Genomic DNA, 15,455 nt, shown 5'->3' on the forward strand with positions numbered 1-15,455 from the left:
CTGGGTCAGTAAATTTATCCACTCTGTAGAGCGTGTACACTAAAGAATGTAATGAACAGCATGACTGTTAAGCAGCTGACAGTCGTAAAACAAAATGAAAATGCTTATCAAGTGTTTGAAAATTAAATTTGCTTTGCACTACTGAGCAAGCTATTGAGTTTCCTTTATATAGAAGGTAATTTCAGACAGTTTCAGACGACCTCCAGTTGTACTCCATTACTTCCCCATCTCAGCTTTCTTGATGACCAGCATTCATATTAATATTCTTCACCCAAGTAGGCCTACATCACACCAAATCCCCCGTAAGTTTACGGGGGAAACAATCAACTCACGTCAAACCGTATGAACGGAACTCTGACATAAGTTGAGGACCCCCTGCATAAACCTCATAAAAGGTCATCACTCCAAAATAACAGTTATTGACCCATTGCAATTCACGGCTAACAGAATTATTGTGAGACAAAACATCACCTTCATCACTTGAAGACTGGATTGAACTCATGTCCAATGTACCAAGTTATGAACAAACCAGACTGGAAAAATGGAGCTCTTTGCTGAATAGCGATCAATATCGATTTCGAGCCTTTACACAGGTAAACTAAAAGTACCAGAAATTAGAAATTTAACTGATAATTTGAGGTGTAAATCGGAGGGTTTCTGGACTAATGAACCATAGTAGTTTGCCGGGCAGTGCAAACAACATCAACCATAACATCTGACTCCTATTGACAACATGACTATTTACCTAAATGTCAGTGATTGTTAAGTTTCCAGCGTGCAGAAAGAAAACACAGAACTAGGGAAACCATAAACAATGAGCTGAAATCAGTAATCTTATTTGCATTGTGAGTTTTCCTCTGAACTGACCTTCAGCTCCCAGTGAAAGGTCATCTTCAAAGCTGCAGCCGTTCCTCAGCGCTCCTGTTCACACACAAAGTAGAAAAGTTGTGTAATCCTTTCAGTAACAAATAAGCACTAAACTCAGCTAAACCTTAAAACAAGCTGTGACGGCCGGAGTATGTACGTTCTAAAGCAAAGTCCAGAGAACAGAGGCAGTGTCAGCATCCAAACAGGTTGGGATCCCAATAAATAAACAGCACACAGAAAACGTGGATTACCTTTACTGGGAGAAGCACTCTGATCATCTAGAGAGGCTCCGAGGGGCGTCCTGGACAAGAGACACACAGCGAGGGTTACATATTAACCTAAACCATAAACTTTGACTAAAAACGCAAAAAACCCAACAGACATTCCTATCAGTAAAGTCAGGTCAGCTATTATTAGTACACAGCATACAAGGTAAAACACATCAGCGGCATCACTTAGCATTACAACATCTACAGTCCACAACAGATACAGAAGAAGTCACAGATATAAAGAATCCAAAATGCAAACAACTACGATTTTTGTGTCTTTGTCTAGTAGCCGGTGTGCATACTTACACTGAAAGAAATGTGATGCCGCCGTGTTTCGCCTTTAACGCTCATCTACTGTAAACTTACTTCTACATCAGGATGGTGATAAGGACATAAAGAAAAGCTATCTTAGATTCCTGATTGATATAAAGCAAACTCTACCACCAAAACACCCCATTGGATATAGGAAACGAACAAGCAGTTACACAAAATCCAGGTTATGCAACGCTCACAGCCCACACTGAGTACTGACCAGGCTGTGACTGCTATCACAACCATGCAGCTGAGGCTAACTATCCAACCATACATGCTCATCCACTGAATACAAAATGAAGCAAGGCTAGCTGCCTGTTAAACATATCCATGAAAAAATGGGTAGGTATACCAGGATTACCCCTAGACTAGGCTAACTGACCATCAGACTAAGGTAAACTACCCAAGTGTCAGCTGTCAGTCAGGAGAAAAACAAATATCAAAGTCTTACTATGCCAACGTTAGCCGTTTGTCAAATAAAGTCTAGATAGTCTGGGCTAATTCCCTATCAGTCAAAGGCGAACTGTACCAACACTACTGCCTGTTAGGACAAGGCTTGCCTAACAAGTTTAAGTGACTGAGTACGAGACGAAGACCAACTATGCTACACTCTTGACTTTTAGGGTAAGTGAGTAACCCATGCCGACTGCATACTAGAAGAAGGCTGACTATTGCAAAACCACTGCCTGTTAGGCTAAGGTGAAGTAATTCTGGCTAATTGGCTGTCAGGTTGAGGCTACCTATCCAAGGATAAACTCTATGTCAAGCTAAAGGTAAGTAACAAGACTTAAGTGCCTGTCATGTTAAGGCTAAATAAAGAAGGCTAACTGCCTGTCTTGCATCCTTCTCAAACCAGGCGACTTGCTTAGTCAACAGCTGACCTATACCAATATTTTCTTTTGGGTATTGTTTTTTTTTTTTCGGAAGTGCCAACAAAGTTTCGCTGCAGAAATGCAATGACAATAAACATCCTTGAATATCGCAGGCTAAATCCTGTCCATGGAAACCATCCCAGGCTAAATCCTATCTGTGAAACCATCCCAGGAGTTCAACTGACCAGACTAGTTGTCCCAGGCTAACTAGCTGACAGTAGCAGTAAGGTAGCAGGTCTGAGCTGCTGTCTGCAGCCGGACGCTGGAAACACTGAGCTGTTACACAACCTGCAGCTCTTATCAATGGGACAAACTTCATGCCACTATTCAACAAACACACACACACACGGATGGTTGCGTAACAGCGCGCAGCCGCAATGTTCGCCAATCCTCCCACTTTCCAAAGGCAGCCATGTTGGCCCCAGGCCCCTGCCCTGCAGCTGTTGCTATGGCAACCTGCGATTCAGATTCTGCCGGTCATGTTACCACGGTGACGTTGCGTTGGGCTGTCGAGGGTTGTGAGTGACAGCGGTTGAAGCTGTGTGTGCGTGATAACAGTGTTGACTCAGCATGAGAAACCCCTCCTCTGTTTACTTTCTTTTTCTGCCTTTCTTTCCGTCTTCTGTCAACCTCTTCCTGTGTCTTTCTTTCCCTCTTTGCTTCTTATTCGCTCCAGCAGCTCTATGGGCCCTATCTCTGGGCGTCGGTTTGCTCTTTTTCTGTGTGTGTGTGGTTCTGTGTGTTGTATGTCGAGGCGTTGGCTCGACGTCAGCAACTGATAAAACCGCTCCTGAGCACACACACCTCCAGACACAAGGAAAGCACATCGATAAACCAGTTAACCAATCTGTCACTCAACCAGACAGCCGCTTGTAAAGGAACATCTGCTTTTCACACTTCTGTTCACTCAGGAATAAAATGCATTGTGCTGTTCAGTTTTTTTTTTTTTTGATCAATCTCTTTTGTGAGAAAATCAACTTGCACCAGATGCTGAAGGGACGCCGTACCTGCATTCACTCAGCCAGTTGGTGATCTTGTTGGGAACTTGCCCTGACAGAAAGAGACACATGAGCAGGTTAGAGTAGTGAGACAACAGATGCTGTCCTACATAGTGATTACAACATCCTATAAAAGCTTTACAGCGGTGCCACACTTCAGGATATAACTCTTAACATCTCAGCTGATTGTAATAACGGAGCTAGCAGGCTAAATGATCCACATCCTGCTCACAACACTGTAGCTGCAATAAAGATTCATTTCATTATGATCAGGACTATTTTTCCAGTTGGCTGTTTAATGAAAATTGCAAATCAGAGTTTCCCACAGTTTCAGTCAAACCAAAAGCCCCATAAGCAGGAAATGCTCACATCTGTTTGCAGATGATTTAAATATAATCCAGTCTGTCAAGCCTTCTACGTTTGCAAAGGCACATGTGACGTAAATCCCAAGTCTCCAAGGGTCAACATGGATCCAGCCGAAAATTAGTGACTGTTCAAGCTGGAAGTGTTTTAAACAAATGCTTCTCATGAGGAGAGACTGTAGTAGGAGATTCTTTCTCTGCACTCTTAGAATTCATCATGAAAAAAGTTGTAATTGAAGTTGCCTCTGTAGGATTTTAGAGGTGTTTTGATTTGTGCTTACTTTACATCGACGGTGCCCAAACACAGGAAGAAGTTCTAAATTCTCCAGAAAGCCTGTGCTATGTTCACCCACAGGAATAATTAGTGTCATGGTGTGAAAATCCAATCCGAAAATTGCTGTTTTATCCTGGTAAAGCTACAGGCTGCCTTTCAGGAGCATCCAAACAAGCCAAGTGTGTTTTTATGTTTGCAATATTAGGTGCAAACTAATACGCACCTACCGTAATATGAAAAGAACCACATCTGCTTGTTTTCTTAATGGCCATGTGGAAACCATCAAATGAGCAGTCTTCCAAAAGTTTGGGTCTTGAATGACTAAAATGCATTTAATTTATGTTTGAAAAGAACATGTTTCTTTCACAAAAGGTAAGACTGCGATGCAGTGGGAGAGACCTCCAGTTTGAAGGAGCCACTAAGTAAGAAGGATGGAGGCGTAAGTCAGGAACTTCACCCAGACGGCCGACGTTCACACCCTGTGTGGGACCATAATTCAGAGGACAGTCTTATAATTTCTGAAAATATGGAAGGGGACAGGTAACTTAAAATTTTGCAACTACACTACAAGGGCAACACTGTGCCTGTTAAGCAGTTGTGTGCAGCCACAACCTATTGTGCATGTATGCAACTAAGTCTTCCAAGCGGACACCCACAAAATCAAAAAGTGGTTAACACCAACTTTGCATGTGGATCGGTTTATAGCTAAAGCCAGGCTAGCGTCTTTGTAGAATCGTATTTAGACACTTTTAGCTGAATGCTAACATCAGCATGCTAACATGCTCTTGCTAACAATACCTCTATTTAGCAAGTGTCGTCATCATGTCTTTAGCTTAGCCTGCGAGCATGCTAATAATTGGGAATGTCAATTGAAATACAGGTACTTGATCATCAATTGATGGAGCTAGAAGGAAGGAAACACTAGTGTCATTAGAGTGTATTTTGTGAGGGACACTGTCTTAATCTTCATGTTAATCTCTTGTATTGCTAGAAAGAAGCTGTGTTTCTCCCTATTCACTTCAACACAGTCAGAGATCTACTGGACTTAACTTAGAAGTCAAACATCAATATTTGTGAGCAAAGAAATAAACCATGTGTGGAAATGTTCGTTTAATACTTTACATTAAGACATATTTTTGATATATGAAGTTAGATTTAAAAAAAACTGAGACATAGGCGTGTACTCAGTGGTAAGTTTTACAGCTTTGAAAAAAAAAACTTTCCACCGGATGGACACACTGTCATGGAAACACTGTTCCAGTAAACATATACCGCTATACCACATAAACATAACGATAAAATCATCAGATAACAATCCTGGACTTTGGCTGTCAGCTGAGGTGAGGTCTTTGCCGTTATATAATTAATGTAAAATACTTTCTAAACATTCTGACATTCAACAACTCCAGGCGGGTTCAGTCTAACCTGGTTCCTCTGATGGTCTCTGTGTGTTCCCATTAGTCTGGGTCTGTTGGGGCCCCTGAGGGCCACAGTCCCCTGGTTTTGACTCCTGCCAGACGGAGTCTTTGCTCTGGGCCCAGGCCCGCCGCCGCACACAGGCCGTGCTCATCGACTCCAATCTGGGATCTGAGGATCAATAGAGCACGAAGTCATCGATCGGGTTCAGCAGGTATTTAACGCAACAAACAGCTGAGTCAGAACAAACACACACAGCAGGTGAGCAGCTGAGGCATCACGAGTCCTCATCCTGCAGATCTAGGACATCTAACTGTTGTTTCTGACAGTTATAAAGGAAGAACTGAAGGCCCAGCATTAATGCAATATCAGACTGAACTGCAATATATCCAAAGACTCACAGGAAAGAGTTAAATCTGCATGAAAGCTTTGACTTTGTGTCATCCAGCAGCAACAACAACCTTCCTCTCACCATTTTTATAGTGAATGTAAAACGACGCCACAAGCATATACATTTATGTAAGTTATAAACGCAGCATAACATGTTTGTCTGCACTTCTAGTTCGATATTTCAACGGTTTATCAATTCCTTAAATTATTATTTCAAATTTTATCCATTCATTCAGCAAAAAACATATCAAATGTATGATACTTTTAGCTCAGTTTGTTGTTTTTCGCAAATTATATTTTAACAGTTTTTTAATTGCCTGAGTTCTTCAAGTTTTCCTCTGTTAAGTTAAATATCTTTACTTTTTATCAGTATCATTTAGTTATTTCAACTATTTCTCTCTAGTTATTTTACTTTTAGCTATTACATTTTGCTAGTTCTAATTTGAGTTCTCTTTTATACAATAAAATAAAGGAGCAGAAACACAACAACAAATTGAAATTGCGCAGCTGAGATTATAATAATATAATAATAATGGATTAGATTTATATAGCACTTTTCTATTCAGGCATACTCAAAGCGCGTACAATGGATCCATTATTCATTCACTCACACATTCTCACTCTGGTGGCGGTAAGCTACATTTGTAGCCACAGCTGCCCTGGGGCAGACTGATGGAAGCATGGCTGCCAATCCGCGCCTACGGCCCCTCCGACCACCACCAACATTCACACACATTCATACACCAGTGTGAGAGCAGCACTGGAGGCAAGGCGGGTTAAGTGTCTTGCCCAAGGACACAACAGCACATGACTAGACGAGAGCGGGAATCGAACCGCCGACCCTTCGATCATTGGACGACCCGCTCTACCACCTGAGACAAAATATAGCATAAATTTGAATTATAAGAAAACAAAAAAGTCAACAAGCAAACAGGGACATAAACAATGTAAACAACACGTAAACATAATAACATAATGAGGCTGTATCTGCGAGTAGATCAATGTGCGCTACCTTTTCACATTACTTATGTCAATTACTGTTTATTTAAACTGTCCGTCTCGTCTTCTTCTTTACTTATTGAGGCTGTTTAAGACGACCCACCTGTAGCGGCGCTGGTTTCCATTCCCAGAGCTCCAGTCTCCATTTGCTGATGAGTCACAGAAGACTGACGACTCTACAGCGGCATCAGCAGCAGGTAGCTCACCTACACACACACACACACACACACACACACACACACACACACACACACACACACACACACACACACACACACACACACACACACACACACACACACACACACACACACACACACACACACACACACACACACACACACACACACACACACACACACACACACCTTTTTACTTAGTGGCTTATTTAACAGAGACAGCAAATATTAACAAAGACTTTGCCTGTTTTTCATCTCTGGACAGAAAAAACTTAAAGGGGAAACAAGAGAAGTTGGTTATAAGGGTTTCAATAAATAACTCCTGAACTGCTGATGATTCCTGTCTCACTACTTTTACAAAGTTTAGAGTTATTTTGCAATATTCCCCGAGGTTTTCCTGCAACAACTCAGCAAAGTCAAGACAGCAGTGTTAAAAACTTTATTTTAATCTGACTCAGAATAGACGTGCATATGTGGCGTCTGAACAACGGAAGAATTTTGTTACCAAACATGAAGCAACGGTGATGCAACAGCCTGGTACAGTGACTTTCCTGTCCTGTGTTTTTCAGTTTAATGTGCTTTTTTCTTGATGCGAAACAATTTAAGTGTTTTTTTTAATTCCACTTTTTATCCCCCGCCACCATGAAGGGGAAAGGGGGATATAGGTTTGGCCTCCGTCCGTCCGTGCTTCCGTCCGAGATGAAGGGGACAGCTTTTCTCGGAAACTATTACAGCTCGGATTACGAAATTTAGTGTGTAGCTTCACACCATGGACACCTTGATCAAGTTCGAAAATGAGACCTGTGCAACAATATTTAACAGAGTTATGGCCCTTGATCACTATTTTGGATGTAGACTCATAGACATCACATGTGGCGGGGGATATTGATGACCATGTCGTCTTGTTTAAGTTATCTTGGAGGAGTGAGAAGAGGAAATGGAAAAGACTGTTGCTACTGTTGCTCAGTGGAGTTCTTCCTGCAGAGCAACGGAGCCAGACGGATGCTGTTTACTCCCAACAGCAGCCTCTGATCTCACTGCCGGCATGAGACGTGATATTCCCGAGGAATTTCTACGGAAGAGACGTGGAGGGAGATGAGCTGGAGTAAAAAGGAACAGGAGGAAGAGGTGGAGAGTTTGGAGAGAAGCTTATAGACCGGCTCTGTAATCATGGAGCTGGAGACAATCGTCAGGAGACAAAGACTCTACAGCAGGGGTGTCCAACATGAGGCCCGCGGGCCAAAACCAGCCCTCAAAGTGTAAAAACTCCAGAGAAGACATTAACTGCAGATTGTAAATTAGTAAAGCTATAAATTTAAAAGTTTTTGTCTGATTTCTGTCATTTGTTTCGTGTTTCCTTTTTGTAGCACTTGTGTTTTTAGTGTTTTGCTGTACTAATTGTTCTGTGTATCATTTTTGTTTCAGTTTTGTCATTTCTTGTCTCACTTGTCATTTTTTTGTCGCTTTTTGGTCTAAAAAATTTGTCCAAAACAACAAAAAACCTAAAAAAAAAGTCCAATATAACAAAAAAATGTTCAAATTAACTAAAAAAATGTCCAAAACAATTATAAAAGGTCAAAAATGACTCAAAATTTCTCCAAAATTACTCAAAAACTGAGATCACATCATGCACACGGTAAGCTGTACCCAGCGGATTGTTGACTGAAGTCTTGTTTCAGCCGCTGACGTGGGTCTCCTGGATGTTTCCAGTGAACGGCTGCTGAAGCTGATCCACTGACTGAGGTGAAGCAGAACGAGCTTAAACATCGTAGAGATTCGGGAGAAACGACTGAAAGCTGAGTCACAGTCGAGTCACTTCACCGCGATGAATAATAGAAACGCGTGAGAGGTTCTTTTACACAGTTAGGGAGCATGTGGTTTATTTTTACATTCTATATTCCTTATTTCTAAACAGCTGACTGAACTCTAGATTTTTCTGTTTATGTTGTTATTTACAGGGAATGCAGAAGAATGCTGATGTGCAACAGTGCTGAAGTCAACTAGTGGCATTTTCTAAACCACACGTAGAAACTCATTTTTCAAATTTTGTGATCAAGTATTTCATATTCAAAGTATTCTATGTTTTGTTTTCTATTCCTGTGACATGGAAAATAACGCCAGCTCACTTCAGAATTATCAAGTTTTTCGTGACGGTTTAGATTTTTTGTCATATTTCAACTTGTTCCATAATCTGAGACCGAATGAACAACACGATCAGAAACAACAGCTAAAATGTCAGACTTCCGTTTTTAATGGTAGCTAACAGACCCTCAAACTTCAGTGTGAGAAAAAAAACACAATGAAAGACAAAGCAGAATGCAGTGAAGAAACACTCAGAATGTGTGTGATAACGATCTACCAAACTGAGCCAGGACAGCATCTCTGTTAAGAAGTCAGAAACAAAACTCTAAGCTGAAGCAGTTTGTGTCACTTCAATGTTTGGGTTTTGAGCTCATTAATACGACTAACACTCACATATCTGTGTGTGTACTCTCAGCTGGGCTCAGTGTGGTCATTAATAATAAAAGAATCTTCTCAGCTTCTCATCTCACTACTAAACATCCTCAATCAAACCAGCAAATGGTTTGTTAGCAGCCAAACAGTTCTAAATTCAAAATAAAGTGGACTTCTGGCAATGATTTCCTGAACAGTGGAGTTACTGAAGCTGTCTACAGCGTGCATAGAGTCCTACCACTGCTGGAACTGGAACAACCAGTGATGGATGGATGGATGGATGGATGGATGGATGGATGGATGGATGGATGGATGGATGGATGGATGGGTGGATGGATGGATGGATGGATGGATGGATGGATGGCTGAATGAATGGATGGAAGGCTGGCTGGATGGATGGATGGATGGCTGAATGGATGGATGGATGGATGGCTGAATGGATGGATGGATGGATGGATGGCTGAATGAATGGATGGATGGCTGAATGAATGGATGGATGGATGGATGGATGGATGGATGGATGGATTGAAGGATTGTTGTTAATTTAACTTTTAATGCACCGTCCAGTGGCAGATGCTGATATTTTCATCATGCCCCCATGTATGAAGACAATAAAGCTATTCTATTCTAATAACAATTACCTCACAGATTATACTTCATGAATTCATATATTTATTAGCAGAGATGTCTGAAGGTAAATTCAAGCAGTTATTATAAATATACAGTCTGGAGTTACAAGGGCTGGACCCAAATATCCGAATATTCGGTCATTACGTTGGTATCCGAATAATAGTTTTGAGATCCAAATATTCGGAGCACACATTAACAATTAAAGAAAATTCTAGGTCTCAAAAAATATTAAACATTTCATGCAAAAACAGCCTGTCAAAGAAGTGATCATTGAGCTGAAATAGTTCTTTAAATTGACTGATTTGAGGACCAAAAATGACATGTCAAAGGGAAAATTCCACCCCGGTGTTCAGACAAAACCAAAAAACTAAAGTAGCGAGGTGGAAGTCAAACAACATGAGGAGAATCAGGAGGAGGAGGAGGAGGATGGAGAGGAAGAAGACAAGAGGAGCCAAAATGTGAATGAGAACATGTGAAACAGGAAACGAGTGTTTAGAATGATGAACACAACGACTTCCTGTCCGAGCGTGGAGACAGACGGTTTATTTTTAGATTCCTCTCTGATGCAAAACCAACCGGAATGACAGAAAACAAAAACAACAACAACAGAGAGTGGACCGCTGCAGCATCAGAGACAAACGATGCACAGATCAGACGTTTAGTCGAACTCTTTAGAGTCACTGAAGGACAACAGAGCATCCAGAGCTGAGCTGAGCTACGAACCGCCATGCTTTTTAGGATTTTCATACAACTTTAATGTCTTTCTTGCACAAACAATTCACAAACTAAAGAAAATGGCTACAGTTTCACGCTTTCCTTCTTCACTTGTTTTGTCCAAACTGAAACATATTTATAGTTTTACAGGGTCTTCAGTGATGCATGAACTAAACTATATCTGTGGATAAAAGAGGCTTGTTATAGCTCCATTTTTGTTTTGTACTTTATCAGCCTTGGAGTGAAACGATTACTTGAAATAAAACTCTTATTTCTGCAAACTCTGCAAAACACAAAAGAACCGATTCTAGTTATTGGTCCGAAAACCACATTTTTATAACTGCAAAAACAGAGCAAAAATGTGCAGAATGTTAAAGTCTGATCTAACTATTTACACAAAACCTTGTTTTTTTGTAATATAGAAAAACATTCTGGCAATTATTGCTCATTTTAATTATGCAACTTTTTGAAAATAAACATTATTTCAGGTATTTCAGAGATTATTTATTCTAAAAGCAGAAGTAAAATGATTAAATGCGATGCAGACGACGAACTCATAGAGAGAAATTTATTATGAGAGCGAGACGGCTGCAGATTGAGCCTGGAGACGTAACTCATCACAATATTGGAAGAATGTTCTGAATATTATCTCATGTAAGCAAAGCATGAATCTACGTTAGGCGATAAACTATTTAGAAACGTGGAGGGTTTCTGTCTTGGCCTGTTTAATGGATGACCCACTGACTGCAGGAATATTCAGCTGACTGTTAAGGAAACCTGTCGACCGAAACACAAACCAGATCCAGAGTGGAACCCGTTTCTGTTCCAGCAAACGGCAGGCAAAGACTTTAAGGTTTCTTTTTGGGATTAGCGTCAAAAACAGTCGCCTCAAAGACAGAACAGTGATGACAGAAGCATCAAAGAGGTGTTTTATGGAACAAACGGGAAGAATTAGGTGGAAAATAACTCTTAAATGCTTTTAGGTACAAATAAAACAGCTCTTCTAAATATGGAAAAGAGATGAAGAGATTGAAATTAACTATTTATGTTGAATTAGAATTTAATTTCATGGAATTTTAACAAATACTTTTTACTCAACTACATTTGCTTGATCACTTTAGTTACTCGTTAAAAATTAAGATTATGCAAACATGACATAAACAATCAAAACATAAATGAGATAGAAAGATGGAAACATCTACATATAATCAATTTAACGCCTCACCGCTTAATTTGAGTGCTTTAATTCCAGTGAGTGCTTTTTTACTCCACTACATTTAGTTTATCACTTTAGTTAGTCATCTCACATTTAAACTCTGCATCAAAACATATAAAACTACTTTTAATATACAAAACAGATGAGGAGACAGAAAGATGGAAGCAGATTTTAAGACTTAAAGGCTTCTTTTTTGGAATGAATGTGATCAATAGTCGCCTAAATTTATGTTTAAGAAGCTTGAATCTAATTTATTAGTGGACTTTAGATTATGGAAGAATATTTCTTCACCTGCATTCATTAGTCTGGCAATTTATTAGCGGATTAAAAGTGAATTAATCATCAACCGTTCTGATAATTGATGAGTTCTTTCAAAACAAATGTGGAACTGTTGCTTTGTCATTGGCTGCATGACAGCAAACCTGATTATAAACCTTAAAATTTAGATTTTGAGATGATAGTTGAGTAAAACTTTGAGCTGTAGGGAATTATGAGAAGCATTTTTTTTTCACTATTTCGTCACACTGTACATTTCAATCGACTAAATGTTGAAGTTCAGTGTCTGACAAGTCACTTCTGAATACGGAAGAATATTTCATCTGCTGCACTTATTAGTCTGGTAATTTATTACCCGATTAACAGAAAATTAAATCTTAAATATTTGAGGTTTTGAACTGAAACTTGAATAAAAGTTCTGCACCATTTTGTGACAGAACTATTAATTAATTACTTATAAATGAGTTAATGTATCCCAGCATTACAGCCTGTTTGTCAACACGCTTTTACCACACACGTACGCACGCACGCACACGCACGCACAGTCCTGACCTCAGATGCTGATCTGTCACTTCACCTCGAAACATCTGAACCTCCTCCATGATAATAAACTCCATGAATCTGACCTAAAAGCAGCTCAGACTGAAACAATCTCCTCTAAATCTGCTGCTGTCGTTCTGTCTTTCTGTCTCTCTGTTCTGTCTCAGATCAAACCAACTTGTTGATCCAGTTCTCTGGTTCCTGCTCAGTGGGGCTCCACTGACAGCGGCTCACTAAAACCTTTCACACCGACAGCAGCGGCCTCCCGGCGGGCAAACCTGCGGGCGGCGTCCCGGTAACTCACCGTCATGGTCCTCCGCAGTCCGCGTCTCTGGTACCGAACTGTCAGAAAAAGAGTCCAAACTTTTCTAAAAACACTCCAACATTCCTGCTTCCGCTTCCTGAAAGCAGCAGCAGCGTGGAGGAGGAGGAGGAGGAGGAAGAGGACGGAGGTGTGTCTTCTGGAGGCTGCAGCGGAGCAACGGCGACACCTGGCGGACACCAGCTGTTCTTACATCAGCTGTTAATGTATCAGCTATTCTTATATGCATGATCATACGATTCATAAGATTGTTGATTTAGTTTGATAAAATAAAATAAAATTATTTTGTGGATCACAAAATACATATTGTTATAAACAAAATCTGATTTTTAAATTGGATCGGATAGAATTTCTCTTGAACATGTAATTGAATTGCTTAACTAAGAAGAACATCGCCATGTTTTAACTCACCTACATCCATCCATTCTCTATATACCGCTTTATCCTCACTAGGGTCGCGGGGGTTGCTCGAGTCTATCCCAGCTGACTCAGGCGAAGGCAGGGGACACCCTGGACAGGTCACCAGTCTGTTGCAGGGCTACATATACAAACAATCACACTCACATTCACACCTACGGACAATTTAGAGTAACCAGTTAACCTCAGCATATTTTTGGACTGTGGGAGGAAGCCGGAGTACCCGGAGAAAACCCACGCATGCACAGGAAGAACATGCAAACTCCATGCAGAAAGATCCTGGGAAAGCTTGAACGTGAACCAGGGATCTTCTAGCTGCAAGGCGAAAGTGCAGCTACATTACAGATTTGTGTATCAGAATCTAAATGTGTTTTTTCTGACCAATTACCACCCCGGGATTTGAACCGGGATCTTCTTGCTGCAAGGCGAAAGTGCTAACCACTACTTCACTGTGCAGCCTCTAAATAGTTAATATTAATAATAATTGTGTTTATTGTAAATGTAAATAAACTCAATCCTGTTCTAGTCTAGCTCCTTGTTATATGTATATAATAGCCTATATATATATATTTATTTATATATAAATAAATAATAATGAATTAATCTCAATAAGAAAAAAATAGATTACATTTGCAATTAAATCTTTTGCTCTCAAATCATTTTCTATGTATCCAGGCATTTACATTTATGTATGTAATGGCTGAATTGAAAAGAGTCCCTGGCCTCTGGACCTAAAGAATATGATAACTAAAATTGCAGGTTGCATTTGTAGGAAGCCTTTTTCAGTGTTTTTTTAGATCACATATGTTCTATTAATAGTACATGTTTTTACGTTGACAATAAAGTAAACCACACGGAAATCGGTTGAGAAATGAGCCAATTATGATATAGTTTCAATGTACATGCATTGCTTTGAATGGGAACTTTGCCCCTTTCAAGATTGCCGCCACGTAGACACGTCGATTAGCCGGCTGCTGCAGCGCACTGGCGCATCTACTCTTCATATCTATGGTGGCCGTGGAGTGGAGACCCCTCAGGGAGGCGACGTCCACGGCAGGCATGCGGCGGCCCCCGGCGTCCTGTGTCTGGCCGAGTGGTGTCCCCGGTGCAGGTCAGCTCGTAGCGGAGGACGGAGGCTACTGTTGCTTTACTTTTGACCTTTCTACACTGACGTTCTGCTTCTCCTGCCATTATGTTGTGATTTTAGGTGAACATACACTGACAATAATGGTAGTTATATTTATAGGTATTTATATTGCTGAAAACATATCTGGGGGATATTTGGTAACTTATAAGTCCCATTGTTTTATCCTTGTTTTACAGATAAAACAAAAAAGCAACTGGTAGGAAGCTCTGCTCTGACATTCAGCCGTGTCATCTGCTTTGAACAAAATCAAAGAAAAACAAACATAAAGAAGCTAATCGAATGGATCCAAGTAATCATGCTGGGGTGGATTCAATGACATCATCACACTCCAAAGCAGAGCACTGTCTACTGAATAGAGAATAATAAACTGCTGAAACAGTTGGTCTGTCCTTCTGTAAGTTAAAGTTAAACAGGAAGTGGTTCACTGAGGATGTCGTCCATTCAGTCTCCTTCTTCACAACCAGATGAGGTTTTCCTTTTGTTGGCTTCACTCAGAAGATCCTCACAGTGAACATCAGACGCCTGAGATGAAGACAGACGTCAGCATCAGCATTGACAGCAGAGGTTCATTTTAAAGTAACCCTAGAAAGATTTCCTCTGTCATATATATTTTCCAAGCACTGAAAGACAGAAAGGCCTGTCGTCACTTTAGCTTTAGAGGAGAGGATTTTATTTTCCATCTTATCTGTGCTGTATTATACATGTAATAACTGTAGCGTTCATCCAGGGCCGGCCGCTGGCATAAACACTCTATGCCGGTGTTTATAGCCACATCCACTAAAGGGGGCCACACCACAATAA

At 40.5% G+C, this 15,455-nt stretch overlaps 1 protein-coding gene across 1 annotated transcript in view; it reads right to left on the bottom strand.

The window, feature by feature from the left end:
• The window catches only part of itprid2 (ITPR interacting domain containing 2), a 52,845-nt gene extending 39,631 nt beyond the window's left edge, over window positions 1-13,214 (bottom strand). Inside the window, 6 exon segments of the mRNA XM_022203632.2 lie at window positions 868-921; window positions 1,119-1,168; window positions 3,328-3,370; window positions 5,380-5,541; window positions 6,863-6,965; window positions 13,073-13,214. Coding sequence (XP_022059324.2) covers window positions 868-921; window positions 1,119-1,168; window positions 3,328-3,370; window positions 5,380-5,541; window positions 6,863-6,905 — 352 coding nt within the window. The 5' untranslated portion in view covers window positions 6,906-6,965; window positions 13,073-13,214.
• Window positions 13,215-15,455: the final 2,241 nt, after the last annotated feature.

This window comes from Acanthochromis polyacanthus, chromosome 14, assembly GCF_021347895.1.
Source record: "Acanthochromis polyacanthus isolate Apoly-LR-REF ecotype Palm Island chromosome 14, KAUST_Apoly_ChrSc, whole genome shotgun sequence".
In the NCBI taxonomy this organism is placed as follows: domain Eukaryota; kingdom Metazoa; phylum Chordata; class Actinopteri; family Pomacentridae; genus Acanthochromis; species Acanthochromis polyacanthus.